Raw genomic sequence first — 27,882 nt, forward strand, 5'->3', positions numbered from 1 at the left:
AAATTTTCCAGCCAGCCCGATCAACAAGACGAGTCTTCTGCCGATATCAGTCAGCTCATCTCCCACCATACACACACCGAATATCGTACGAAAATTTGTTTTGTGTGATATTATCTATGCTTCTATGGCCACCTTAACTCATGTACATTTTCTATAAATATTGGTAAAACAGGTCAACTTCTAAACATTTTGGGGGGTCTGAAAAATAATTTGCTGGGGGTTCAGTAATATCTAGTTATGCCACTGCTGATGTTTTTGTGGGAATAAACAACTAAACAACAGCTGACATTTTACAGGTTGGACTTCCCTGGCATAAATAAATGAATGCAAAACAAAGGGATTTTGAATCCAAATTTAAAAAGGTACCAATTTACATTCCTATTATGACACCTCCATTACCTCCTTCACTGTGTCATTTAAATCACTGTCTGGTAGTTTAATTTAAACAATACAGAAAAGGTATTCCATATAGTTCTGTGTATAAGGACTGCAATATGCTAAAGGTGATCATTGCTTTAAAGTTACATATCTATATTTTTATTAGCTATAGAAACCTTCAGAAACCAACTGAACCAACAATGTTTCACTAGTCCAATTACAAGCAAACAACATTCTTGAAGATGCACTTGGCAAAACTCACATTGACACTCAGGCATCTTATTCACAATGTATTAAACAGGGCATCTGAACTGAGAGAATTGATGCAATGGAGCACCAAACACAATCCCCTATATGTAATATAAGGCACTAAGTTTGCCCAGGAGCAGTAACCCAGGGCAACCAATAAGATGCTTGCATTTAAACAGGTGACTAGTAAATTCTATCTGCTGATTGGTTGCTATGGGTTATTGCCCCTGGGCAAACTTAGTGCCTTTTATAACATTACCCCTAATGTTTGTAAAATACCTGCACGTTTTATCTCGGGACTGCAGATTAACTATTTCAATTTGCATTTCACCCCACAATAGGGTTTATCTATGAACAGATTAGCACACGTGCTAATGCACTAAACAATGAAAATTTACAAAACAGAAATTGCACTTGTGCCTAATAATTGTACAATACAACTGCACTCTGTGTCCTTGCTCTGGTTGTATCTCTAATGCAGGGGTGATTAGGATCTACCAGTAGATGTTTAGGGCAGAGACACACGCTCAGATTTGGTCGCCCGGCGATTAATTGCCTCTTCTTCGGGCGACTAATTTCCCCTTGCCTTCCCGCCGGCTAGAATGTAAATCGCTGGCGGGATGGCACTCTGAGTGCTTTGGTTTCCCTAAGTCGCCCGAAGATTCCTCGTGAGGCAACTTCAGAAAGCGGAGTACAACAAATGCCATCCTGCCCATGATTTACATTCTAGCCGGCGGGAAGGCAGTTCAGGGAGATTAGGCGCCCTAAGAAGAGATTTGTCGATGGACGACTAATCTCCCCGAATCGGAGCATGTGTCTCTGCCCTTAGCTGGTGATCAGTAGATCTCAAGACACTGTCAACAAACAGCTTGTCTAAATCACCCTCCTACTTCATGCTTTTCAGGTATTTATTATGTTAAAGTTACATAAAAAATAGAAATAAATATAGCAATATACATTTTCTCATAACTCTAAGTAATATTTTACATGGAAGAGAAGGCTAACAATGTTTTTATGGATGTAGATCATAATGGGAAATCATTTTGCGCAAGATGCTGAGCACAGTGCTTCAAGTATAAAGAAGCTATATATATATACTTAACACCTGCCTTGAGCACCTTTAGAGTACCTTCTGAATGATGCATAATTAAGGTGTGTCCTAGAGGATCCCACACCGTTCACACATGCCTGCTCTTACATTGTGGGCACAAGTTGTTCACACCATCGAGTCATTTACAGGAAGCCACAAGTTTTTTCACTTTATATTTGAAGTGCAAAAATTTGCTCCTGGAAGCAGTGGGTGCAAAAACTACCGGAAGTATGTGTTGTTAGCACAAAACATAGTTCTTTTTCCAAAAACTGCCAGACTACAATTCCAGCACACACAAAAGAGAATAAAACTGAGGTGTTAGTACAGGTATGGGATCCATTCCCTGGAAACCCGTTATCCAGAAAGCTCAGAATTACAGAATGGTTGTCTCCTATAGACTCCATTTTAACCGAATAACCCTAATCTTTAAAAATGATTTCCTTTTTCTCTGTAATAATAAAACAGTACCTCTTGATCCAAACTAAGATATAATTAATCCTTATTGGAAGCAAAACCAGCCTATTGGGTTTATTTAATGTTTACGTGATTTTTTAGTAGACTTATGGTATGGAGATCCAAATTACAGAAAGATCTAGTATCCAGAAAACCCCAGGTCCCAAGCATTCTGGATAATAGGTCCCATACCTGTACCACATTTGGCCAAAATATGTAAGCTCACATGCCATGTTAGGACCCCTCATTTAACATTAGCCCTACACTGCCTACTGTATTCTACACAATGCAGTTAATTTAAAAGTCTTAAACCTCTTAGCATCAATGTGCAGTATATGTGATTGAGTTTTGAATTGTGCTTACTTACTCTTTGTATTCAAAAACTATAGGGTCATTTTTATTCATTGAGCTCCGAGCAACTCATATGGCTGATACCAGCAAGGAAGCTTTTAGTTCCAGCTAATTAAGATACACCCATGCCAGAATTGTTTTCCTATAGGCTGAATGGCAGCTAGACTATATAAAATGTGCATAAAACAAATAGAAAGTATAAGCGCTCAGTCTAACCCATGCTATAACGTTGATCATCTGCTATGTTTTACAGTGCTTGGACTAACCTACAGTCTGGCATACCCCTACATATTGTCATGGGTTAAAGGAACAGTAACACCAATAAATGCATGTGCTTTAAATAATGATAATATAATGTAGTGTTGCCCTGCACTGGGAAAACTGGTGTGTTTGCTTCAGAAACACAACTATAGTTCATATAAACAAGCTGCTGTGTAGCCATGGGGGCAGCCATTCAAGCACAGGCTACACATTTAGGGTCTGAAGGATCCCATTATATACTACAGAGCTTATTTGTTATCAGTTGTGTATCTGTATCCTGTGTCTTTTTTCCTTTTTCAGCTTTGAATGGCTGCCCCCATGGCTACACAGCAGCTTGTTTATATAAACTATAGTATAGTTTCTGAAGCAAACACACCAGTTTTACCTGCAGCACACCAGTACATTATATTTTTATTACTTTAAAAGACTTTAACACAGGGACACCTATTTTTTTTATAATAAACTTCAGTAACACCAGAGAAAATAACTAGGGACTAAAGCAGAGTGCTGAATGGGATATTTAGATGGATATTTAGATGGAACCAAATGGATACCATGGTGAATTCGTTTCATTGTGGCTTTAAAATGATTAGCAGCATTCCTGAGGAGTGTGAGAAGATGAAGGCGAGTTAGGCACTATAGGTCACAGAAGAGAATCAAACACAATAGAGACACATACATGTGCCCCTCAGTGCTGAGACACAAACATGTTGAGAATGTGAAGTAGCCTGTGTGCTGATAATGGCAATAATAAAAGGCAAGTTCATGGAAGTTCCCAGCTTTCCCTCTCTTAGTTGTCTGCATGCAAATGCCAGAAAGAAAGCCACTGATGTGGAGACATATAAGGGCCATACAATAAAATCATTTTGCATCTTACTAGTGTAATGCTGTGCAGCTGCTTTTATTTAGTTCCAGTTCCAGTTTGTGCCTTGTTGAAGGTTCAGTTTGCGGTGCAATATGTTTGCTTCTCCCTGGTGAAAAATCAACAATCAGACATTTTCCAAATGTACTCTCCAGTGATAAATAAATAATTGTTCCACTTTCATTTGATGATTATGTCAATCCAAGGCCATGCAGGTTTGCATTGGTCATTTTCAGAGCAAAAACATTTAAGCGGTTTATAATACATTGGTTTTGGTGTTTTATTGTGGCTTAACAAGAACCAAATGGAATATATGGATAGAATGTAAAAAAAAAAAGTACATTTTGGCAAAAGGTAACAATGGATCGATCCTTCTGAAGATCCTGAATTTGCCCCTTAAGAACAATAAATATGTGATAACAATAAAAAAGTGATATTTTAAATTAGACCTTCTACGTCTCCGGAATTTGCAAGGTTACAGAAAACCATGGGCAACTGATTTGAAATCCATTTTCCAATATTGAGAAAATAATGTAAATTAGGGATGCACCGAATACACTATTTTGGATTCGGCCGAACCCCCGAATCCTTTGCGAAAGATTTGGCCAAATACTGAACCAAATCTGAATTTGCATATGCAATAAGAGGTGGGAAGGGAAAACATTTTTTACTTTCTTGTTTTGTGACAAAAAGTCATGCGATTTCATTTCCCGCTGTAATTTGCATATGCAAATTAGGATTCGGTTCTGCCGGGCAGAAGGATTCGGCCGAATCCTGCTGAAAAAGGCCGAATCATAGATTCGGTGCATCCCTACTGTGAATATTCTCTTTGTGTTTCAAAATTCATTTCCAATTTGCAGTGCCTGGTGTAGCAAATAAATGACTTGGCCCACCCAGCGTTTACTGGTATCCCAGTTGGCCATTCTGACACTGTACTCAACAGAATACGATCCATAAATATTTCTCACTGCTTTATTGATACTTTTCTGAAATATACTTTTTTTTTTTTATACAGGGTTGCTCCAAAGCAGTGAATAGCTTAACTGGAAGATTAGATATGGCTCTTTTATGGCCTTGATACTCCTGTAACTACTGATGTGTATTTCTTTATATCTGTGACTTTGACCTAGCTGGCTGAGGCTAAAGCCCACAGCAAGCCTGCGCCAGCAATCTGTGGGTTCTGGCTAGGGTTGCCACCTTCTGGCCCAGTTGAATCCAGGCAGGGCTGTGATGCTGCAGGGGCAGGTCATTGTGTCAGGGACGGGGCTTTGATGTGGTGATTGGCCGATTCCCCCCAGCAATCCTGCCTGGCAGGGTTGCCAGGTTGGCGGGTTTACAGCCAAATTGGGCTATTAATTTAAAGCCCTGGCAGGTTTTGAAAGTGCAAACTAGCCAAGGTACGGATTTGGGCCTTTGGCTGGTTTGTACTTGGGAAACCAGCCAAAATGTTTTGTTGCCCTAATGTACCAAGCCTGCATCTCCCAATGCATGTTGGGTAATGTATTTTTTGCCAACTGACAAGTTTAATTTAAGACAATACCCAGCATGCAATGGGACTGATGTGTAGAATTCGGGTGTTACCAGATTTTGGACTCTGTACCCCAGTCTCCCGTCCCTCTTCCTCACATTTTCTGATGACTTTCCTCAATTTCAGACAATTTTGGGGCAAAAATCTGCTGGCCACCAAAATGTCTAGCGTTTGACCTGTTTTACCAATATTTATTGAAATTGCATGTGTATTAGGGCCTTATGGGGCCCCTATACCTCCTGGGCCCCCTCTGTAGTTACACCCCTGGTGATGGGCAAACCTGTCCCATTTTACTTCATGGAAAAAATTACAAATCAGTAAAAATTTTAAAAAGGCGTATTTTCAAATATATTTATTTTTTTAGACTTCTTTTCACTGCACATATTGTGCTATTTTTGGGCTACTTTTTGAAGTGGCTCTTGGATAGTTTTGGGCTGGTTTTGTAGCTGACATTGGCTGGTTTTGAAAATTAGACCTGGCAACCTTGCTGCCTGGTTTTGCTGATTTGGATAACCGGGCAGGCAGTTTTGACCAGGGCAGCGATTCGAAAAACTGGACAGGCAGCAACCCTAGAGGGGCTGCTGTAAGATACCATAGACTAGAGTCCTGCAGTGGATCGGGTTACTTTCGGATGCAGATCTAGATGCGGTTTAGCATGCGAGTTTTATTCCTTTACAAAAAAACGTTTTCCTGGCCACACTCAGTGATCTCATTTACTGTTTACAAACGCACGTACTGGTTTTTGATGGGCAGCATGCAGTCTGCAGATGAGGCACTTGCACTTGGGTAGTGGGTAAAAAAAATGCAGATTGAGGGTCCTGGTTTCCACAATGGACTCTACCATAGACAGTCACTAGTCAGAGGGTTGGTGGGGGTAATTTGGAGCTCTGTGTACCTTAAATTCCAGGAACTGTTTGGAAGCCAAGTCCAAGCTATTCATTTCTAGGTGGCAATTGGCAACCCTAGTCCAAGCCTGGGCCAGAGTTTAGCACCATGTGGTATCACAGCTGTGGTTCTATAAAATGACACTGATTTATGACTTATGACGGCCTTATTATATACAAAGGTAAGTATTCTGCTGAACAATACGAGACACAACAGCCCATCGCCTAAACCCTTTCATACATTACAGGGAATAAGCCAGTAACCAAATATACTAGATCCCTATAAGACAAGATGACAATAGATAAATAGAAATATGCCTTGTGAAGGGAAGCCTATGTGAGAGTGCATCGATGCCCCAGCATGACATGAGTGAGCCAGTTAGGTATGAATGCCGAAGCAAAATGTTATCACTGGATGTTCTTTTTCTTTTAGCACCGCGTGCGTTTATTCGCCCACATCAATGATGGCGTCGTTATCATTTAGCCTCCTGCAACGCGGACCAATCACTAAGAAGCTTTTCCACAAATATACCGGCCCATTCCGCACGGGCGCCGCCTCTCTTTCCACGGATCACTCCTCCCCCTTCCTTTCTGCCAGGCCGTCTCCTGACGTCATCATCGTCGTCACCGTGTACTGAGCGAGAGAGCTGAGCGGCGGGCAGAGTGAAAAGCCTGGACTTTGTTGTTATTGTTGTCTCTGCACCGCTTCTCCCTGGCCGGGAAGCGAGCGACAAGTCTGAGCGGTGAGTGACTGCTTAAACTGCATGTGGCCTGACAATAGCGACTTGTTCGGTTATGGCTAGTGGGGCAAATGCCCTCTGTGTTCCATACTAGTCAGGCCGGGCTGTGGGCTTCATCTGTGACCCCCATGCACATATCACAGCACAAATTCTATAGCATCTGCTTTACTGTTGTGATCTGACCATAGAGCTTCTCTGCTGTGAGTGTTCTTGCTCAAGCTGAGGCTCCCCAGCTGCTGCTGATGGACTACAACTTCCAGCATGCACCGGTGGCCTTACTTGGCTTGGGAAGCTGGCAGCTGTAATTTGACAGGCGTTTGCTTATATCAGATTTAACATCCTGATTCGTTAACATGCTCCTTTGGCTGAGGCTTCACACATTTGCCATAGCTTTCATTCAGCAGCCTTCAGATCATCACATTCCTGTAGTGTGGCCTTGAGTTCTTTTGTTGCTTATATTCTGTCCTATGGTTCTGTTCTGTGTATCATTATTTAATGGAAGTATTACTTGTACAGCAAAGCCTGTAGGACCCCAAGCTAGTCTGGAACCATAAAGATTCTCTTGTACAACGCTGTTACAGCTTTCTACAAGTCTTACACCCTTTAGTCCAGGGATCCACAACCTTTTGAACCCGTGAGCAACATTCAGAAGTAAAAGGAGTTGGGGAGCAACACTAGCAGGAAAAATTTTTTTGGGCTGCCAAATAAGTGCTGTGATTGGCCATTTGGTAGCCCCTATGTAGATCATCAACCTACATTGAGGCTCTGTTTGGCAGTGCACCTGGTTTTTATACAACCAAAACTTGTCTCCAAGCCTGGGATTCAAAAATAATCACCTGCTTTGAGGCCACTGGGAGCCACATATAAGTGGTTGAAGAGCAACATTTTGCTCACCAGCTACTGGTTGGGGATCACTACTTTAGCGTCTGTTCTTCAGTGCCTGCCCCTCTCCTCTGTGTTTGTTGCTTCTCATTTATTATAATGCACTTTTCTGCAGCACTTTCCAGAGATGGTTGATTAATTACATCAGTCCCTGCCCAAGAGGAACTTACAATCTAATTTACATCAGTCCCTTGGTCCCCTTGCAATCAAACACATGTTCTTATGTTATACTATCAGCAGTCACATTGTAGGTATGTACAGGTTGATCAACAGCTGGGCCGGTTCTGGTACAAATTTGACGGTCAGTCCACACGAGCAGATTCGGGGAGATTTAGTCGCCTGGCGACTAATCGCCTCTTTTCCTTGGTCGACAATCTCCCAGAGATCTCTCACGAGGAAACTTCCGGCGACTTCGGAAAATTAAGCAACGTGTGTGCTTTAGCGCAGTCGACTTTTCACACACCAAGGCAGTTTGGGGATGTTGTCGCCCAGAAGAAGAGGTGATTCGTCAGCAGGCGACTAAATATCCCTGAATCTCGTCTTGTGGACTGACCCTTAAAGGGATTAAGGAAGGAAAATAGTAAAACTCCCACACGCTCTAAGGGCTCTTACAGAGGAGCGTTTGAAGCTGCACTCCCCTGCATTCGGTTTTTATACGTTCAGCCGCAGGGGAGCAGAGGAGTGGACGCATTGTTTTTTTCAATGGGGCTGTAGTCACACAGGCGCATGTAGGCGCCGAACGCAGGTTGAGACGCAACATGCTGCATTTGAGTACAGCCCCATTGAAAAAAACTGCGTCTACTCCTGCGCTCCCCTGCGGCTGAACGCATAAAAACGTATAACGCAGGGGAGCGCAGCTTCAGACGCTCGTCTCTGAGAGCCCTAACACACAAATTGATTATTCAAATTAGCGTGGTAAATACTAATTGAATAACGTGCCAGTGCTTAATTCTAATTATAAATCTCTATTGCTGCAAAAATTAATTGTCCACCAATAAGTTAATGGAATAATAATTAGAAAGTGCTGTTTCCGAACTAGTTGCAGTCTCAGACTGCCAATAACGCCCAACTCTGAATTAATTATAAAAAGTGCTTGTGCTCATTCAATGAGAGAATTTATCTGGCAACCATCAATAAGTGAAAATACTTATAATATTATAAAGTGCTGGTGCTTAACTAGTTGCAGTCTCAGACTGCTGGGTAATTCGAGTTCAAAAATCAATTCTAAGTGCTGGTGCTAAATAGATATTTAGAGAGGTTAAAGGGGTTCCAAACGCTTTTTTCAGTTCAATTGATTTCAGATTGTTCCCCAGAAATAAAGACTCTTTTCAATTACTTTCCATTATTTATTTTTTTTTACATATTTTTCACAATCTACGGTAAGTTTAAAATTGAATGTTTCTGGTGTTCCAGTTTGACTGCTCAGTAATTCAGGTGCAGACTCTAAACTGTTATAATTTTGCAACATTTAGTTGATACATTTCCCAGCAGCATCTCTGGAACAGCAGTTTAGCAGTTATTGTATCAATTCCAACAGCTGCCTGTAATGAAATTCAGGGACACAGATAAGAAATGTATCAATTTAGAACAGTTTACAGGGTCAGTGACCCGTCCTCCCAGAGCTGCTTTAGAAGGTGAAACATGACACTTTACACTTGAATATTAGAAAATGGTCACACGTAGAAAATAGAAAGTGATTGGAAAAAGTTGTTGTTTCTGGTGAACTATCTGAAAACAACTAGGTGTTTGAAGGTGAACAACCCCTTTAAGGTTGAGTATGGGTCAGACTGGAGTAGTACACACCTCCACTGCGCCAGAGGATTCCCTGTCTTGGAATCAGAGGTGCACACAGAGCAAGAACACGTCTGCAGGTCCTACAATGGCTGCATTTTGTGGGTTGAGTTTTTCCTGACCCGCACATTACTATCTCATTGGACTCTACCCTTCAGTAGGTGTTATATCTTACAATCACTTTAATATCTGCTCATTCTGTTCAGCCCAGTACATTGTAATATTTTTGTCCAATCAGTCTTATTCCCATGGAACTTAAAGGGGAAGGAAACCTAGTCGGTGCAAACCCCCCACCCCCCCTCCCGTTTGTTGCCCACCCTCCCTCCCCCCCCTGGCCTACCCGTCCGGCTGGACAAATGCCCCTAACTTGTTACTTACCCTTCTGCGCAGGTCCAGTCCAGGGAGTTCACCGACGACATCTTCTTCCACGCGATCTTCTTCCAGCTGTGAACGGCGTTTTAGCGCATGCGCAGTAGGATCATTTTGCCGGTACGGATCTACTGCGCATGCGCCAAAAGTCACGCGCATGTGCAGTAGATCGTACTGGCGAAATGATCCTACTGCGCATGCGCCGTTCAAAGCAGGAAGAAGATCGCGTGGAAGATGTCGTCGGTGAACTCCCTGGACTGGACCTGCGCAGAAGGGTAAGTAACAAGTTAGGGACATTTGCCCAGCGGGACGGGTAGGCCAGGGGGGAGGAGGGAGGGTGGGCAACAAGCGGGAGGGGGGGTGGGGGTTTGCGCCAACTAGGTTTCCTTCCCCTTTAACATGTATATAAATGAGCTCCAAGAAATAAGTCAGAATGTTGTGACTTGGCCAAGTTACAGGGAGCTGATATAACAACAATATAAAACCTGGCTTCCATGAACCAGATTACAGTGACATAATCACGCCTGCCTGGAAAGATCAACAACTGAGAAAGGCATCAGTTGCTTTCTTGGCTTCCTCCACATGTTGCCTTATGCCGAAGAGGAAATGCCCTTGAAATGGGTATATCAACAAGACATTGACCCCAAACACACCAGTAAACAAGCAACATCTTGGTACCAGAACAACAAGATTAATGTTATTGAGTGACCAGCCCAATCCCCTGACCTTAATACAATAGAAAATTTGTGGGATGATGTCAAAAATGCTGTTTGAGGTAAAACCAAGAAATGCAGAAGAATTGTGGAATGTAACAGGTGCCAGAAGTTGGTCGACTCCATCCAACACAGATGTGCAGCAATTCTCAGAAACACAACAACTAAATATTAGTTCAGTGATTCAAAGGAAAGCAAAATCTTGAAACATTTTTCAGTTTACAAAGTGAATATTTTAGTTTGTAAAGAAGAAATGCAGACACTGCTATTTTTTAGAACAGCCTAATATTCTCTTCTCCGTCCCTTTCTGTAAAGGAATAACACACATTTGATAAATGTTTCTTCATGTTTTGATTTGGAATAGAATGTATAGTGTCCCCGATGCATTTGCGTATATGGAAATAATAGCTATTACCGTATAAGGATTCTGAGCTTTATTCACTTTTTTTAAACACACTGCTCTTATTCTGGACACAACTGTAATTATCTGCCATGCCACACATGGAGTTCCTTAGGTTTCCTTGTTTATTTCAGGAAATTAAAAGAAAAAGCTGTGCACAAGCGCTATTCATTGAATTCCCCTCTATGTTCAAATAAAATGTTGCTTAATTAATTCATTTGGCTCACAGTGTGTGTAAAAGTATTTGTGTGCAACTTTTCTAGAAGCAACCCATAATTTGTGCATCAGAGTCCCTTGGTCTGAACATTTACCCAGTGAAGTCATTTAAATTTTGTGGACTCCAACTTCAAGAAACCCAAAATTGCTTCCGGCTCAGATGCCATGACTCAACTCCACAGCTCTGCACTAAAGTAAATCTTATTTGAAGCTAGCTGCCTGTAGTGGGACTAGCCCAAAGTCATGTTTATTCTGATGCATTAAATACAATTCTTTATAGAATTTCTGTTTGTGACACTAATTTAGTAATTTCGTTTCTCTTTGTTGATGTGCAGCCTATCATTCAAGCATTCAAATTCCCACAAATCTTTATGGTGCTGCCAGGGAATTAAACAGTCTGAGAAACTTGAGGGGTTTCCATTCCATATAAGTGTGTATCTTGTTTGCATGGAACTGATGAGGCTGGGATGATGTATACACTTCTGTAAGCTTTCTGCAGTGTTTATAATAGTTTGTATGTGGACTTGTGGATGTAATCTCATCCCTCACTTTTTTCTTTATTAATTTACCAGTAACAGAATTTACTGACTTGAAATATATTTCAACTGGTGCCATAGGGATTATTTTGAGAATGCAAAGACCAGCGCATTCAGGATAAATCAGTTCTTGGGGTTCACATTCTCTTGAATAAGTTTGTTGACAATGTTAATTCTTTAATAACACATACACTTTTGGTCTTGTAAGAAACACTATAGAAATGCCCAGTTTTGTTTGAAGTATGTGTAAACAGTTTTGGCATTTGCTGTCCTTTGTTTGAACCGATATGCATGCAGTCACTGGCCAGAGAGAGCTTTCATTTAGCATAGTCAAATCAAGTGGATTTTATTGTCATTTCAGACATATACAGTAAAAGTAGTGGGTTTTTTCTTCAAAATGCTAAGCCAAGCTTCTTGGCTTTTACTGCTAATGCCTTCCTTAACATAGTCAACACGAAATATTTGCCTATTAGTATAATTATGAGGCTTATTATAGGTGTCTGTAAATATTTTCAGAGATAATATATGTATAATCATAACAACTATAATGCAACTTTAATTAGATTTGTTTTCTTTCACTAAAGTCCTTTACAGGATCAAAAGTCAAGACTCTTTTTGTATTTTGCAGGCCAGTATGTTTGTTCAAAATGCAACAGATCAACTGCAGCTTAGTTGACACCTGAATCTGAAAAACTGAAAATGGATAAATGTAAACACGTTGGCCGATTGCGTCTTGCCCAAGATCATTCGATTTTGAACCCTCAGAAGTGGCACTGTGTGGATTGCAACACTACAGAATCAGTGTGGGCTTGCCTAAGCTGTTCACATGTTGCATGTGGTCGATACATTGAAGAGCATGCACTGCGTCACTTTCAGGACAGTAAGCATCCCTTGGCTTTGGAGGTTAATGAACTTTATGTGTTTTGTTACCTCTGTGATGATTATGTTCTCAATGACAACACCACTGGTGACCTTAAACTTTTACGAAGCACATTAAGTGCGATCAAAAGTCAGAATTACGACTGTACAACACGTAGTGGTCGGACTTTGCGGTCTATGGTAAGTGCAGATGATTCATTCATTTCACATGAAGGCGCACAAGCCTTTCTTCAGAATGAAGACCGAGCATTCACTGCATTGTGGCATCGGAGGCATGCTCTTTTAGGGAAGGTTTTTAGATCATGGTTTGCTTTGACTCCAAAAGGCAAGCAGAGGTTAGAAGAGGAACGCTTGAGGGAAGAGGCCGAGCAGAAGAGGGAGGAAGCAAGAAAAAGGCGGCAGCAATTGAAGCACAAATTAAAAGAAGAAATGGAAAGCACTCCCCCCAGAAAGAGTTCACGTTTGCAACAGCAAATACAGCCTTCACCCAAAATTGAATCGTCCTCTGTGCAAAAAATGAACCAAAAAAACGCTCCTTCCACAAAACAAAATCCACCAGCACCTACCTCTGATAAAGCACGCTTAAAGAAAATTGGTAATTCTCCAATAAAAAGAAAGCCCACTGTGACCCCTGGAGTAACAGGACTGAGGAATCTGGGGAACACTTGCTATATGAACTCAATACTTCAAATACTGAGTCATTTGCATGTTTTTCGGGAGTGTTTTTTACAACTTGATCTCAATCAAACTCAGGAGTTGTTGGCAGCTGATGGCAGTGGAAAAACAAGGCTGTCCAGCAAATACCCACCTGGTGCTGAGCTACCAAGAGTAACACAAAAGCACACTAAAGGTCAAAGATCACTGGCAAGGCGGCCGAGCTTCTCCTTGGGACTTAGTGGTGGGGCCTCAAATAGTAGAAACATGGAACTTATTCAGCCTAAGGAGCCAAGTTCGAAGCACATATCCCTATGCCATGAATTGCATACCCTCTTCCAAGTCATGTGGTCAGGGAAATGGGCACTGGTTTCTCCTTTTGCAATGCTGCATTCAGTGTGGAGGCTTATACCAGCTTTCCATGGGTATGCACAGCAAGATGCTCAGGAATTTCTCTGTGAACTATTAGATAAAGTGCAACAAGAATTGGAGACAACTGGCACCAGATACCCAGCCCTAATTCCTACATCTCAAAGAAAACTCATCAGACAGGTCCTGAATGTCGTCAACAACATTTTTCATGGGCAACTGCTTAGTCAGGTATGTTAATTGCACAGTTACTATTACTAGAAGCTCTTTTATTTAAATTGCAGCTGACCGGAAGAATATTGGCATTAGCCAAATCACTGAGCTATGTTTAGATGATGAGAGTGTGAGAGAATAGTGCGTTCACAATAGTATTTCCATGCTGTTTTAGCACATTTTCCTTTCCGTTTTTTTCCCTCTTTCAAAAGGCTGAGGCTTTATAAGAAATAGAACTCATATGTCCATCTGGTTTACAGTGTATATATGCTTTTTGTTTTTCATTGATCATTTGTGCGTTCAGGTACTCAGTAGTGTTATAACAATTGCCACGGTTGCACTCTGTTGTAACATTTTAATACCAGCCTTCTCTGCAGTTATATATCATTTTAGTTGCTGGATTTTGTGCAAATATGTGTTTTACCATATCAATGTCTTAATATTGTGTATTTTAGATATATTTGATCAATGTAGCAAATGGGTGCATTTATTGCATGTGTTTATTATATAAGGGTGGTTTCATAAGAACAACTTCATTTTACACTATGGGTAGGCTTTCTGCTCAGGGATTCAAATAAATGTGTACTCGGCTGTGTTAGTTACTGCTTGTAACTTGGCTTTTGCAATAAAGTTGACTAACTGGTACACATAAAAACTTTATTTGTTTTGCCCCATATGAGACACTTGTGCCAGTAAGATTTAGGATTAACCAGTGCCGACGTTTCCAGTGTTTTCCAGTGTAAATAAATCAAATGTTGAATCCGGATTGCTTTAACCCAAACATTAAAGGGCAGATTTATTAAAGGTCAAACATTCACACATTCTAATTTTAATCCCCCAGTTTAAATGTAAATTTGAATGTGAGATTTATCACACCTCGACCCTGAAAACAGTCTGAATATTCGCCACCTAAAACCTGCTGAGTTCATTTACAAGTCAATTGCAGAGGTCCGTTGAAGCATTTGAACATACTTGAACGATTAAAATTTTTGGGCCGGGACTATTCGATCGAATATTATACATTTAAATTCTTTCTTAAATAATCTCCCATTTGCGTTGTGAGTATATTCTAATTTATTTGAGTAAAAAAAATTCGAAATTCGACCTTTGATAAATCTGCCCGTTAGTGTGTGTACTTGACTGCGAATGTTTTCACAATACTGCTGCGAAAATTCACCATGGAAAAATTGCTGCATCAAAAAAATCTTTGAGCGTCAAAATTGTCGCTCATCAAAATTATTCGGACTTTATTGCATTTAGACAAAACAGTGGCTCGTTTAAAAATTGTCGCGTGTGTAAAAATTGTCGCGCATCAGATTTATTCAGACACCCATTGACTTTAATGCATTTGGACAAAAGTCACATGTATAAAAATTGTCCTGCAGCGGGTCGGGTTGCGTATAGAAGTTCGGGGTGTGGGTATAGACGCGGGTCGGCGGTTCTGCAGGTTTGCGGGTTGGGCCGCGGGTCTTCTAAATAGAGATTTTTACTGCTTTTTTCTGATAACGCCTACTTCCGATGATGTTTTTTTTTACATAAAATCTGTTAAATCATTGAAGGACTGTCTTTTTTTTTTTTTAAAGGAGAAGGAAAGCTGCCAAGGCAGTTTATTGCCAATAGATTAGCCACAACAGTGCAAGCTAGAAAGTAATTTTTATTCTTTAGAATGCTTTTTCATACCCAGTAAACCGCCATAGACACTGTCTCTGTTTGAGCAGCTGCCATATTAGCTTGCTGTGACATTACTTCCTGCCTGAGTCGCTCCATGCTTTGAGCTCAGATTACAGCAGGGAGGGGGAACGGGAGGGGAGGAGGGAGGAGCAAACTGAGCATGCTCAAGCCCATGCCCTGGAGGTTTAAGATGAAAACAGGAAGTCTGATACAGAAGCCCATGTGTACACAACAGAAGGAAAAACATGTTGTTTCTTTTGACACTTACGTGACTACTGTTTACAATCATTTTGTTTATACATTGACCGTTTCAAGACGTAGTGGAGCATGAAACCTAATTACCGGTAATCAGCATATGCTTTGGGGCCATTTATTAAGTCAATCCATTGCTGAGGTATAGGGGGTTTGGTGCTCATCCATTTCATTACTACTAACTTGTTTGTGTAGAACAAAATAGACTGTAAAAGTGTGACCTCATTTTCAATGCCACTGACAGAAGTTTGTGTGCATCTGATGCTTTGTGGGCTAACTGATTTTTCTCATTTCTACCTGCAACGCAGCTGCTCTATTTGGCTAATTGTAGGTGTAACATGTTTATGTTTATGAGTTCCAAAAGACCTGCAAGCTGGCTTACTATACAAGCTCCATTTGCGTTCAAGCATTGGGCCCCTTATTCACAGTCTTTGCTACACCTATGAATGTTGTTATATACTGCATTCCAGGGTGATCTTCTTTCAGCTATTTTACAGTGGGGTTGCCAGTTCCTGGATCACAGCTGTAGCTCCTATATATTCAGTGATTAGCTTTGAGGTAAAAGCCATGTTCCACTGGGGGGGGGGGGGTTACTATGCAGCCTCAGGGCCTGGTCAACTTGCCATTATAGAATTCTGCACTAGACTAGAATATTATTTATGAGAATATTCAGTCACCTGGCTGTGAGCTGAATTGCCATTGGGTTATGCAGCAAGACATTGATCCAAAATAATATAATAATAAAAGGCAAGTCTCTGCATCTGAATGCCCAAGAACTAAAGTTTTGCATTGATCTAGTCAAAGTCCTGATTTGAACCCAATAGAGAATTTGTTGCAGGATCTTAAATAAGAAGGTCATGCTAAAAAAAAAGCCTACCTGGTGAGTCATTTAAATGAAATCTGCAAAAATAAAAAAGGGCTAAAATTCTTTCAGCAGCAATAAGAAGTTTTAGAAGAGTTATTTCTGGTGGATAAACCAGTTATTAAACGTTAGGATTTATAACTTTTGTTCCTTAAATGCCCTAATCATTTTAAAAATTGTGTTATGTGCTAATTTGTGTTCCCTTTGTCTAATATTAAATTTTGTTTAATGATCAGAAATTATTCAGTGTGTAAAACATGCATTAAAAGTGGAAACGGCTTTATAGTAAGGTGGGTATGTCCGAGTGAAAGAGAGTGTTTGAATGTAAATGATTAATTTAGCATGATATAGGCAGATATTGACCAGCTCTTCCCACCTGCAATCCTCAGGGCATTGTTCTTTTTAGTTTAATGTTGGTTAATCTTAGCAGAGAGTCCTCAACCAAAAAGGATTCTCAGACTGAACAGACATTTTGATTGATGGCCTTCTGCTGAAAAAAGAACAGTTTATTTTCATATGTATTGAGAAACCATGACCTATAGAAAACTTCTTTCATTTGGCCTTAAAACCTATGCGATGGCAAAGCTAGAAGGTCAAAGCTAATGCCAGTCCTTTTGTTACTCTAAATAGTATGGTGCAAATTGTTGTCAAAAGAAGCTGTAGGCTGTAGTAGTAAGTAACTACAAGGAATGTAGGTTCTCAGGACCCTAAATGCTGAACATTGGTTTTCTTCTACCTGATCCTGGGCTTTGTTCTATGGGTGAGCAGAGTGTTTGTTTGGGTGGGGCTGCAGAAGACCTAGAGCTCTTGGCGCACAGTGTTATCACAGACTAGAATTGCTGGAGGATATTTAAAATAACTTCAGAAATGTATCTAGTATAGGTAAATCTAAAAACAACTGGACTTGCTGAGTAATCATTGAAGACGTTTCATTACTCATCCGAGCAGTTTCTTCAGTTCAACTGACTGGTGTGGGAAGTTCTTGACATATAAACTCTTCCACTAATCCAATCACAATGGCACATTGTAACTCTTCAGAGAGATGTCGCCTCACGAGGAAACTTGGGGCGATTCCTGCCGGCGATTTACATTTTAGCCGGCAGGGAGGCAGTTCGGGAGATTAGTTGCCCCAAAGAAGATGAGATTTGTCGCTGGGCGACTAATCTCCCCAAATCTGCCTGTGTGCCCTGGCCCTTAAAGGAAAACTATACCCCCAAAACAATGTAGATCTCTATAAAAAGATATTGTATAAAACAGCTCATATGTAAAACCCAGCTTCATGTAAACAAACCATTTTCATAATAATATACTTTTCTAGTAGTATGTGCCATTGGGTAATCATTTTAAAAAATAAGGGCCGCCCCCTGGGATTGTACGATTCACTGTGCACACAAACATACCAACAAACCATACATGTTAGGTCACATGAGCCAATTAACAGACAGAGTTGTGTCTTTTGCTTCAACACTTCTTCCTGTTACAGTTAGAGTTGTAGTATTTCTGGTCAGGTGATCTCTGAGGCAGCACAGAGACCATCACGAAATGGTGGTTCAAGGCAAGAGATGTAAAAGGGCAATATTTACTCACCAGTTTGGTGAGATTCTTTAATATGCCACTTTGATATACATTTTGGGGTATAGTTTCCTTTAAGGGCAAAATGGCAATTGTCACATGTCTGTTGATTATTTGGAAACACAGTGGTCAGTGTGTATCAGTTGCTTTATATTGTTAGCCAATATAGGTATCACTTAATTTTTTGTATTTGTTTCTTTTTTTATTTGCACCAAAAAATTTTTTATTGCCACTAAAATTGGTGTGTAGTGATTCTTCGCATTTTGCTTTGCCCTCGCAGTGAGCCCGTTAATCACTTAATCGACAAAACCCACAGAACTGCTACGTGTGCCATTGCCCTTAAATATCTTCACATAGGCTTTAGGTAAAGGTGTGCTGAACTTGAATAAGTGATGGACAAACTGAGTAAACAATTTCTTCCACTGTTTGTATAGTAAATCTCTTTCTACTGGCTTGTGGTATCCTTCATATAATAAATAGTATTAATCAGCACACGGTAGAGTGATCCTGAATACAATATCAGCAATCTGGAATGTAAGCGGGTGCCCTGCCCAAATGATCTCTGCTCATGCAGTTAGGTAAATAGTACAGTCTTGTACAGCACATACTTTAACCCAAGGAAAAGGCTTAAACAAGGCACTGCCTTACTGTTAATACTGGAAGTCCCATCATATACCAATATACAGGTTTAGGCCCTTATATCCAGAATGCTCAGGACCTGGGGGTTTCCTGATAGCGGATATTTCTGTAATTTGGATCTCCATACCTTAAGTCTACTAGAAAATCATGTAAACATTAAATAAACCCCATAGGAATAATTATATCTTGGTTTGGGTTATGTAGCTATGGTTTTATTATTACAGAGAAAAAGGTAATCAATTAAAAAAAATTAGAATTATTTGAATAAAATGGAGTCTATGTGTGACAGCCTTTCTGTAATTCGGAGCTTTCTCGATAACGGGTTTCCGGATAATCGATCCCATACCTGTATTATGAAAAGTAAATGTGTAAGCTACAAAACGATATATATTTTATATACTGAACTTATTGCACCAGCCTAAAGTTTCAGCTTTTCAATAGCAGCAATGATCCAGGACTTCAAACTTGTCACAGGGGGTCACCATCTTGGAAAGTGTCTGTGACACTCACATGCTCAGTGGCCTCTGAGCAGCTGTTGAAAAGCTAATTTTAGGGGTTGTCACTAATTATCAAGCAGAAAATGAAGTTGGCCTGTAAAATAAGCTGATGCTACAGGGCTGATTATTAAAGTCTGATGCTAGTTGCACTGGTTTCTGTGCTGCCATGTAGTAATCATCTGTATTAATTACTAATCAGCCTTATATTGTGGCATTTCTATTCTATGTGTACTGTATATTGTGAGTGGGTCCCTAAGCTCAGTAAGTGACAGCAGCACAGAGCATGTGCAGTGAATCAGCAGAAAAGAAGATGGGGAGCTACTGGGGCATCTTTGGAGGCACAGATCTTCACTTCTAAAGCATAAAACATAATGTACAACATTTCTTGTTGCATGCTACTGTATATTGTTAGTTAAACTTTAGTTCACATTTAACCTACTTTTATACTTCCCTTTTTACACCTGATAGTACAGCAGGTCAGTTCTAATCTTACTAGAACTACCAGCTGAAATGTAGTAGGATCGCTCGGTATTGGCAGAACTGCTGCTCTGTAGGGCACACATTTGAGAGTGATGTTTTGGCAGTTTGGAGACCTAAAGTAGAGACCTTCAGTCTTTTTGACTTTAGTATTTCAACTTTGTTTGAACCCTCTTAACGATTAGAAGGGATAAAGGTCCCAATGTGGCCTGCCACTTTGGACACAAGTGGCATGTGAAATAAAGACATTTTGTGGTGTAAAACAAAACGCAAGTGCTGGATTTTAAACAAACAATAACCTCAAAAAATGAAAGTGTTTTAAAGTAATAAAAATATAATGCAGTGTTGCCCTGCACTGGTAAAACTGGTGTGTTTGCTTCAGAAACACTATTATTGTTTATATAAATAAGCAGCCATTCAAGAGAGAAAAGTCTCAGGTTACACAGCAGATAGCAGATAAGCTATTTAGAACATTATGGGGTTATCTGTTATCCACTATTTAACCTGTGCCATATAGCCTTTTTTCAATTTCTGCCATTGCTACAGAAGCAGATTGTTTATATCAGGGATGCCCAAAAGGTAGATGGGGATCTACCAGTAGACCTTTAGTTGGTGATCAGGATCTCAAGACACAAACAAAAAGCTTGTCTAAATCATCCTCCTGTTTCATTCTTTTCATTCAGATATTTATTATTATTATTATTATTATTAAGGTAACATAACAAATAGTTGTTTATTAAATATAGCAATATAAATTCTCTCATAAATCCATATTTAAGTAAGTACTTTAATTGTTTTGTTTACTGTTCCTTTAACACACACTCTGCCTCTCTCTAGGTTACATGTCTCGTCTGTGATCACAAGTCAAATACCATCGAGCCATTTTGGGACTTGTCTCTTGAATTTCCCGAGAGGTACCACTTCAGTGGCAAAGCGACGGCTTCCCAACGGCCTTGTTTGTTGACAGAAATGCTGGCTAAATTCACAGAGACTGAAGCCTTAGAAGGGAAGATCTACGCATGCGATCAGTGCAACAGTGAGTAATGGCAGTATGTATTCACATGGAAATTCTGTTCCATAACCTTCATGCTTACACACAGCCCTGTGTAACTGCAGACCAGCTATTCCAGTCCAGTATGGCTTCCCTTCTTACTAAGCCTCACAGAAGCTCTGTGTGACCTTCACTAACCACAAATCCATCTTGTGTCTGTTCGTTATTTGCCACACGAGACAGAAACTGGCAGAAATATATGAATTGTTCAGTGTAAAAATAAAATCTTTTTAATACAATCACAATTTATTAGCATTCATTTATTAAAAATTCATTTATTAGCATTCATTAAAATCAGTTTGTGTAGAAACATGTAGATGAATTAACACACACTGGACACGTTTCATGGCCTTAAGCCACTTCATCAGAAGCCAGTATGGTATTTATTATCTCATAGACCTTATAACTCATCACAAAATCCCTTCCATTAAAAACATAAAAGGAGAATTCAACTGTTCTCCTTCCCACCCCCAGCCCAGGGTAACGGTTACCCTGGGCAAATGGTCCTAAGTCTTTACTTACCCCTTGGTGCAGATTCTGTTCAGCGGAATTCACGGGCTCCATCATCTTCTCTTCGGTAATCTTCAGGAAGTGCCGTATCGGCGCATGTGCAGTTGGAGAAATTTTCTGTTTTGCCACAAATGCACATGCGCCAAAAGTCACGGAAATTGCCGAAGCACCAATCTCATTCCGAAGATTACCAAAAGAGCTGGAAGATGGCTGCCATGAACTCTGCTGGACAGAATCTGCACAGAGGGGTAAGTAAAGGGTTAGGGGCATTTGCCCCGGGGTAACAGCTAGGCTGGAGGGAGGGGGTCTATATAGGGTAGCGGAGTAGGGTTTTTTTTTTTAATTCTCCTTTAACCCTATATAGCAGATTGCACAGAGATCACATAAAAATACATAGAGATCTCAAACTCCTTATAGTAGCACACAATAACCTGATACATGCTAACATAGTACAAAAAATATGTTACAAAGTATATGTTAATATGCTGAAAAGTATACAAAATAACGAGTTACTGCAGAGGGTAAAAATGTAACAATAAAGCCATGAAAAGCTAAATAGACGATACCCAATATCATTTTAGTGGATTGCATCAACCTAACAGTAAAAAAAAAATACTAAATAAAAAAATGCACAAGTGCCCAATTCAAAAATACCAAAATCAGTGATGAGAAGAAATAAAGGAGAATAAACAAAAGAAAAATAAGGAAACATAAACGGTTCCATGAAGTTAAGTTTAATCACTATATTAATATGTTATTCCCTAATATAGGGACTTAAAAATAGCACAAAACACACATTTTTTAACCCACCACGGTTCTCAGTGGTCTTTAAATGATAGATCCAAAATACTTCACTCTTGGAAAGTTTTGTGTCAAACTCTCCACCTCTAATATCATAACGGGGTTTATGTATAATCTGAACTGTACCAATTCCTTGATGTATTTCCACTACATGTTTAGTAATTGCAGACCTGTAGTCTTTCCTATCTATAGCTGATAGATGTTCTAAAAACCCAGTACAGGCTTTCCAGGCCTTTTATACATTACATTTTAAACCAAATATATTAGAAACATTTTTTATTTTGCACATACTATCTATTTACCCAGTTTATATTTTTACACTGAACTTTTTCCTGTGGTTTCTCTCGGTCATCCGCTCTCGACTCGACACATATCACCCCTTGCACTTCCCATGACCAAGTCCCGGGACCATTGTGTTCCTCTTCTGCACCCAGTATTTAGCATTCTGGTATAAATACAATGACAGACATTAACCCTTGCAGTACTTTCCTTCCAGCGTTTCATTTCATGCTGTAACTTGCACCAGTTTTGTTCTTTTCTACTGTTCCCACATGGATGAAAGTAGCTTAGTGGGATTCCTATGCTCCAGAATATTCATTTTACATAAATAGTTTGTAGGACACTGAAGAATAAGGGTCTGTTGAGCAGGTGTTCAAATGTAGTAAGAGGTTATCCTGTAGTAAAGCGGTAGCCAAAAATGTTTGTAACAGTAAAAAAATCTTAATTAGGACACGTGTAAGCCTGACACATTTCGTGCCTAAGGTGGGCATTTACTCATAGGCCTAAAGAAACGCTACCTCGGGCTACTGCTTTACTACTGGATGACCTCTTACTACATTTGAATGCTCTGTCATTTCCCAAAAAAATTGGCAGACCCTTGGACTGGGGGTTACCCTGGTAAGAGATCATCATTTAATAATATTTTGCTATCTTTGATTTTGTATATTTCTCTATTTATTTGCTTATTTTTCATTTCTGGACTTTACCCAAAAAGAAATGGAGCTACACACCAGTACTTGCATGGCTCTCTGTTGAACAGTTGGTTTTCATACATGCGGGGGTCATTGCCTTGCAGCATTGCATTATGGGCATGGGACTTGCCCACAGATGGGAGTAAGTGACCTATAAGGAAAAGGGTTCATTACTTCCCAAGTGAAGCATCTGTCTGAAAAGTATTTAAAAAAGTAAAAGTAAAGTATTTTTTATCCTAAACAAGTGAGCATTTCCCTTAGCTGCAGTATGTACATCCGGAGTAGATAATATTGCTCTTAAATGTACATGCATTTGAAAGGAGATGAATGATGCCAGTTGACCCCCCAGAGAAGTAGTTTGTTCAGAAAAGTGATTGTTTTTGTGTATATAGTAGCGCAGATGAATTAGCGGACAACTGTTTTGCTCTTGCCCCTCCCTGCAGCAAAGCGTAGGAAGTTCTCATCCAAACCAGTTGTCCTTACAGAAGCACAGAAGCAGCTGATGGTGTGTCGCTTACCTCAGGTCCTGAGACTCCACCTCAAGAGATTCAGGTAATTTAATTTATGTGTCTAACAGGATTAAAGCCTGAGTCTTTTGCATTTCACAGTCCTCAGCCAGTGTTCATATTCTCATAGGACGGGGTATGTTTCTTGTTCTGCCCTTATGTACTGATTAGTTACATTGTTGTGCCAGATCAGCCAAAGGTACTGTAGTTATTAGGCCGGATCTCTAATAAGTATAACTTTAAAAAGGAATTTTTCTTCTCCCAGGTGGTCTGGCCGTAACCATAGAGAAAAAATCGGAGTGCATGTTCGATTCGACCAGATGCTGAACATGGAGCCTTATTGTTGTAGAGAGTCCACTGCAGCCCTGAGAGCTGACTGCTTTATTTATGATCTGTCTTCTGTGGTGATGCATCATGGGAAAGGCTTTGGTTCTGGCCATTACACTGCCTTTTGTTACAATCCAGAAGGAGGTAATGGATGGGGGTCATCTGCAGGTTTTTAAAGGGGGGTTTATACATGCTAAAGAGTGGAACTTTATCTATGGGCTTAACAACCCTCTGTGCCCTTTATAGGGTTGCACATAGATGACTGTGTGATACAAAGTAATGTGTAGCATACTGTGAATATAACTTTTACACATTATACTTAAAGGAGAAGGAATAGCATTTTACAATTGGGGTGCCTAACTTAGGCACCCCCAAGTGACTATTTTTACTGACACCAGCTGGTGCTCCGATCAGCAGAAAACCGCACCACCCCGGGGTTTTTCTAGTGAACACCACGGAGAGGTCCTTTTCCTGCTTCATCGGTTTTCAAATTTCCCGGGGCAAACACAGCAGAGCAAAATAGCAGCCTTTTTCCTTGTAGTCTGGCTTCTTGCTCTACTGCGCATGCGCAACTGCGAGAAGAAGCAGGAAGAGGATCTCTCCATGGTGGTCGCTAGAAGAACCCCAGCCGGGGCGGTTTTCTGCTGATAATAGCGCCAGCCCGGTGTGTCGGGTAAGTAAAAGTAGTCTTGGGGGTGCCTAACTTTTGGCATCCCCAAGTGTAAAATGCTATTCCTTCTCCTTTAACTAACCTGTTGCCTGACCCTGATTTTACAGGGAAAGGATTAAGGGCAGGTAAAGCCTAGAATTACATTTTTTTAATAAAGAAATATTATATTTTATTAAAGGAGAGCTAAAGCCTAACTAAAGAAGCAGGGCAGAAATGTTGTACATTATGTTTTGGGCTTCTTTACCAGCCCAAGGCAACCACAGCCGTTTAGCAGCGAACATCTGTGCCTCCTAAGAAGCCCCAGTAGCTCCCCATCTTCTTTTCTGCTGATTCACTGCACATGCTCTGTGCTGCTGTTGCTTACTCAGCTTAGGAATGCAGTCAAAATATACTGAAGATACAGAATAGAAATGTCACAGGCTGAATTGTCTTATAATCGCAATATAAGGCTGATTAGTACTTAATACAGATAATTACTACATGGCAGCTCAGAAACCAGTGCAATTAGCATCAGAATTTAATAATCACCCCGTAGCATCAGCTTATATTACAGGCCAACCTCATTTTCTGCTTGATCATTTATGACAACCCCTAAGCTTCGCTTCTCAACAGTTGCTCAGAGCCCACTGAGAGTGTCAACGTGTCAGATGGTGACCCCCTGTGACATGTTTGAAGTCCTGGATCATTGCTGCTATTGACAAGCTGAGACTTTAGGCTGGTAAATAAGTTCAGTATATAAAAATATGGAATTTCTAGCCATATTCATTTTTAGGGTTTAGTTCTCCTTTAAAAGAATGGGTAGAATTGATGTCGTGTTTAGGGTCGCAGCATACGTGTTGTCTGGACTGCTGCAGTGCCCTCAGGCAGAACCGTTGCAGCTATAACATCTGGCTGACATTGCTTCCCATATAAAACAGTGGAAATCCTTTTGCATATGGCAGATGTTAGTGACAAAAGGAAGGAGTTGCTTGGGAACGTCAACACAAAGACATCCAAACCCCCTGTATTTCTCCTAGGAAGTGCCACTCGCTGGGTCATGGGTTGGTGAGGCAACCAAAATCTCTGTATATATGTAGCTTTATCAATATTTAGAAAACTGCTCTTCTACAAGTGCATACAATCCATTGCAGTAACAGCATTAATGTGTTTTTTGCAGGCTTCTGGGTACACTGCAATGACTCCAAGCTACATTCATGTGCCGTGGAAGAGGTGTGCAAGGCACAAGCATACATCTTATTTTATACCCAGCGAGTTACTCAGGAGAATGGACATTTGTCAGAAAGACTTCCTCTCCATGACAGTCCGCAATCCCCACCCCCTTGAGACGCTCTTTAACGGCAGGAAGATCCCTGACCTTTTGGCAGCTTCTACGTCTCTCTATTCCATAAGAGTATTTGTGTGTGTGTGTATATACACTGGGTCAGGCACACGAAGTCTCCTCTGCATTGTGCCTGACTCTGCAAATGAAATGACACAATCAGAATTAGCAGACTTGGCATAGTAAGTATTAACAAGACTTAAAGGGGTTGTTCATCCTTGAATTAACATTTAGCATGATGTAGAGAGTGATATTCGGAGACAATTTGCAATCGGTTTTCATTTTTTATTATTTGTGGTTTTTGAGTTAATCAGCCTTTTGCACAACAGCTCTCCAGTTTGCAATTTCTGGTTGCTAAAGTCCAAATTACCCTAGCAACCAGCGGTGTAACTAGATATTACTGGGCCCCACAGCAGATTATTTTTCAGGCCCCCAGGTTTACCAATATTTATTTAAATTGTATATGAATTAGGACCTCATGGTACCTCCTGAGCCCCCCCTGCAGCCGCAGGGTCTGCTTCCTCTATAGTTACGCTCCCTGCTAGCAACCATGCACTAATTTAAATAAGAGACTGGAATATGAATACGAGGCCTGAATAGAAAGATGAGTAAAAAAAAGTACTTATACATTTTGTAGCCTTACAAAGCATTTTCTTTTAGATGGGGTCAGTTAATCCCATTTAAAAGCTGGAAAGAGTCAGAAGAAAAAGGCAAATAATTCAAAAATCATAAAAAATAAATAACGGAGACCAATTGAAAATTGCTTCGAATTGCCCATTCCATACTAAAAGTTAACCACCCCTTTACGTAAGAAAGTGTGACTTTGTCTTATTCATGTACTATATGTTTATACAGTTTTGTATTGAATTAAGCACTCAAACTAGAATAAAATGGTTTTAACATTTTGTATATTGGCAATGGATAACGGAATCCTTTTCTGCATTTGTTTAGTTTTAATATAGCTGGTGTTTTTCTAAAGCTAATCTGTGTACATTTCACTTACCATGGAAGCTTCACAGTGTGGGCGAGGGGGGTTACCATGGAGTGCAGTCAGTCCTCATCATTTACTCACCTTGGATTCACAATCAATGATATATGATCTTTTTTTAAATGGGAGTCCTATTTTAGTTTTGTTATTCAATTCGGACACTCCTTTGGTGGTTACAATTACAAATAGCTGGTCCTCATACTTTTAAAGGGGAAATAAACCAAGCCTAATCTTACAGGTTCATCGGCCTTATAGCAAGAATGATCTAGGGTTCTAAGTCTCCACAGGAAGCCACCATCTTGGATCTTTCTAGGCAATCTTTTGAGTAATGGTGCACATGCTCAGTATCTTCTTGGCTGTAGGGAAGAAGTTAGAGGTTATTGGAAATCAAGCAGAGAATGATGTTTGCCTGTCATGGAAGAGAAGGCTAAATTCAATTTAGAATGCACTCATCTCTCAGCTTCCATGTAATGAGAATCCAAGAAGCTTTGTATATGGATATTTATACATACAGTTTATTGATAGTTGATCCTTAAGCTCAGTAAGTGACAGCAGCACAGAGCATGTGCAGTGAATCAGCAGAAAAGAAGATGGGGAGCTACTGGGGCATCTTTGGAGACCCAGATCTTTACTGCTAAAGGGCTGTGGTTGCCTTGGGCTGGTACAGAAGCCCAAAATATAATATACATTTCTACTCTATGTCCTTGTTCTCCTTTTATCTTATTGGAAGATAGGGCAAATGCTTAAAGGAAAACTATACCCCCCAAACAATGTAGGTCTCTGTAAAAGATATTGCATAAAACAGCTCACGTGTAAAACCCTGCTTCATGTAAATAAACCATTTTCATAATAATATACTTTTCTAGTAGTATGTGCCATTGGGTAATCATTTTAAAAAATAAGGGCCGCCCCCTGGGATCGTACGATTCACTGTGCACACAAACAAACCAAC

General features: G+C 40.2%; 1 protein-coding gene across 2 annotated transcripts; it reads left to right on the forward strand.

Annotated features, from left to right (window-relative positions):
- Positions 1-6,608: 6,608 nt before the first annotated feature.
- On the forward strand, positions 6,609-26,851 carry usp44.S (ubiquitin specific peptidase 44 S homeolog). 2 transcript variants are annotated; one of them, XM_018254366.2, is made up of 6 exons: positions 6,609-6,799; positions 12,332-13,836; positions 20,626-20,824; positions 23,565-23,673; positions 23,893-24,098; positions 25,781-26,299. In XM_018254366.2, the coding sequence occupies exons 2-6, from the start codon at positions 12,403-12,405 to the stop codon at positions 25,945-25,947; spliced, it is 2,115 nt and encodes a 704-aa protein (XP_018109855.1). In that variant the 5' UTR covers positions 6,609-6,799; positions 12,332-12,402; the 3' UTR covers positions 25,948-26,299.
- Positions 26,852-27,882: the final 1,031 nt, after the last annotated feature.

This window comes from Xenopus laevis, chromosome 3S, assembly GCF_017654675.1.
Source record: "Xenopus laevis strain J_2021 chromosome 3S, Xenopus_laevis_v10.1, whole genome shotgun sequence".
Taxonomy (NCBI): Eukaryota; Metazoa; Chordata; class Amphibia; order Anura; family Pipidae; genus Xenopus; species Xenopus laevis.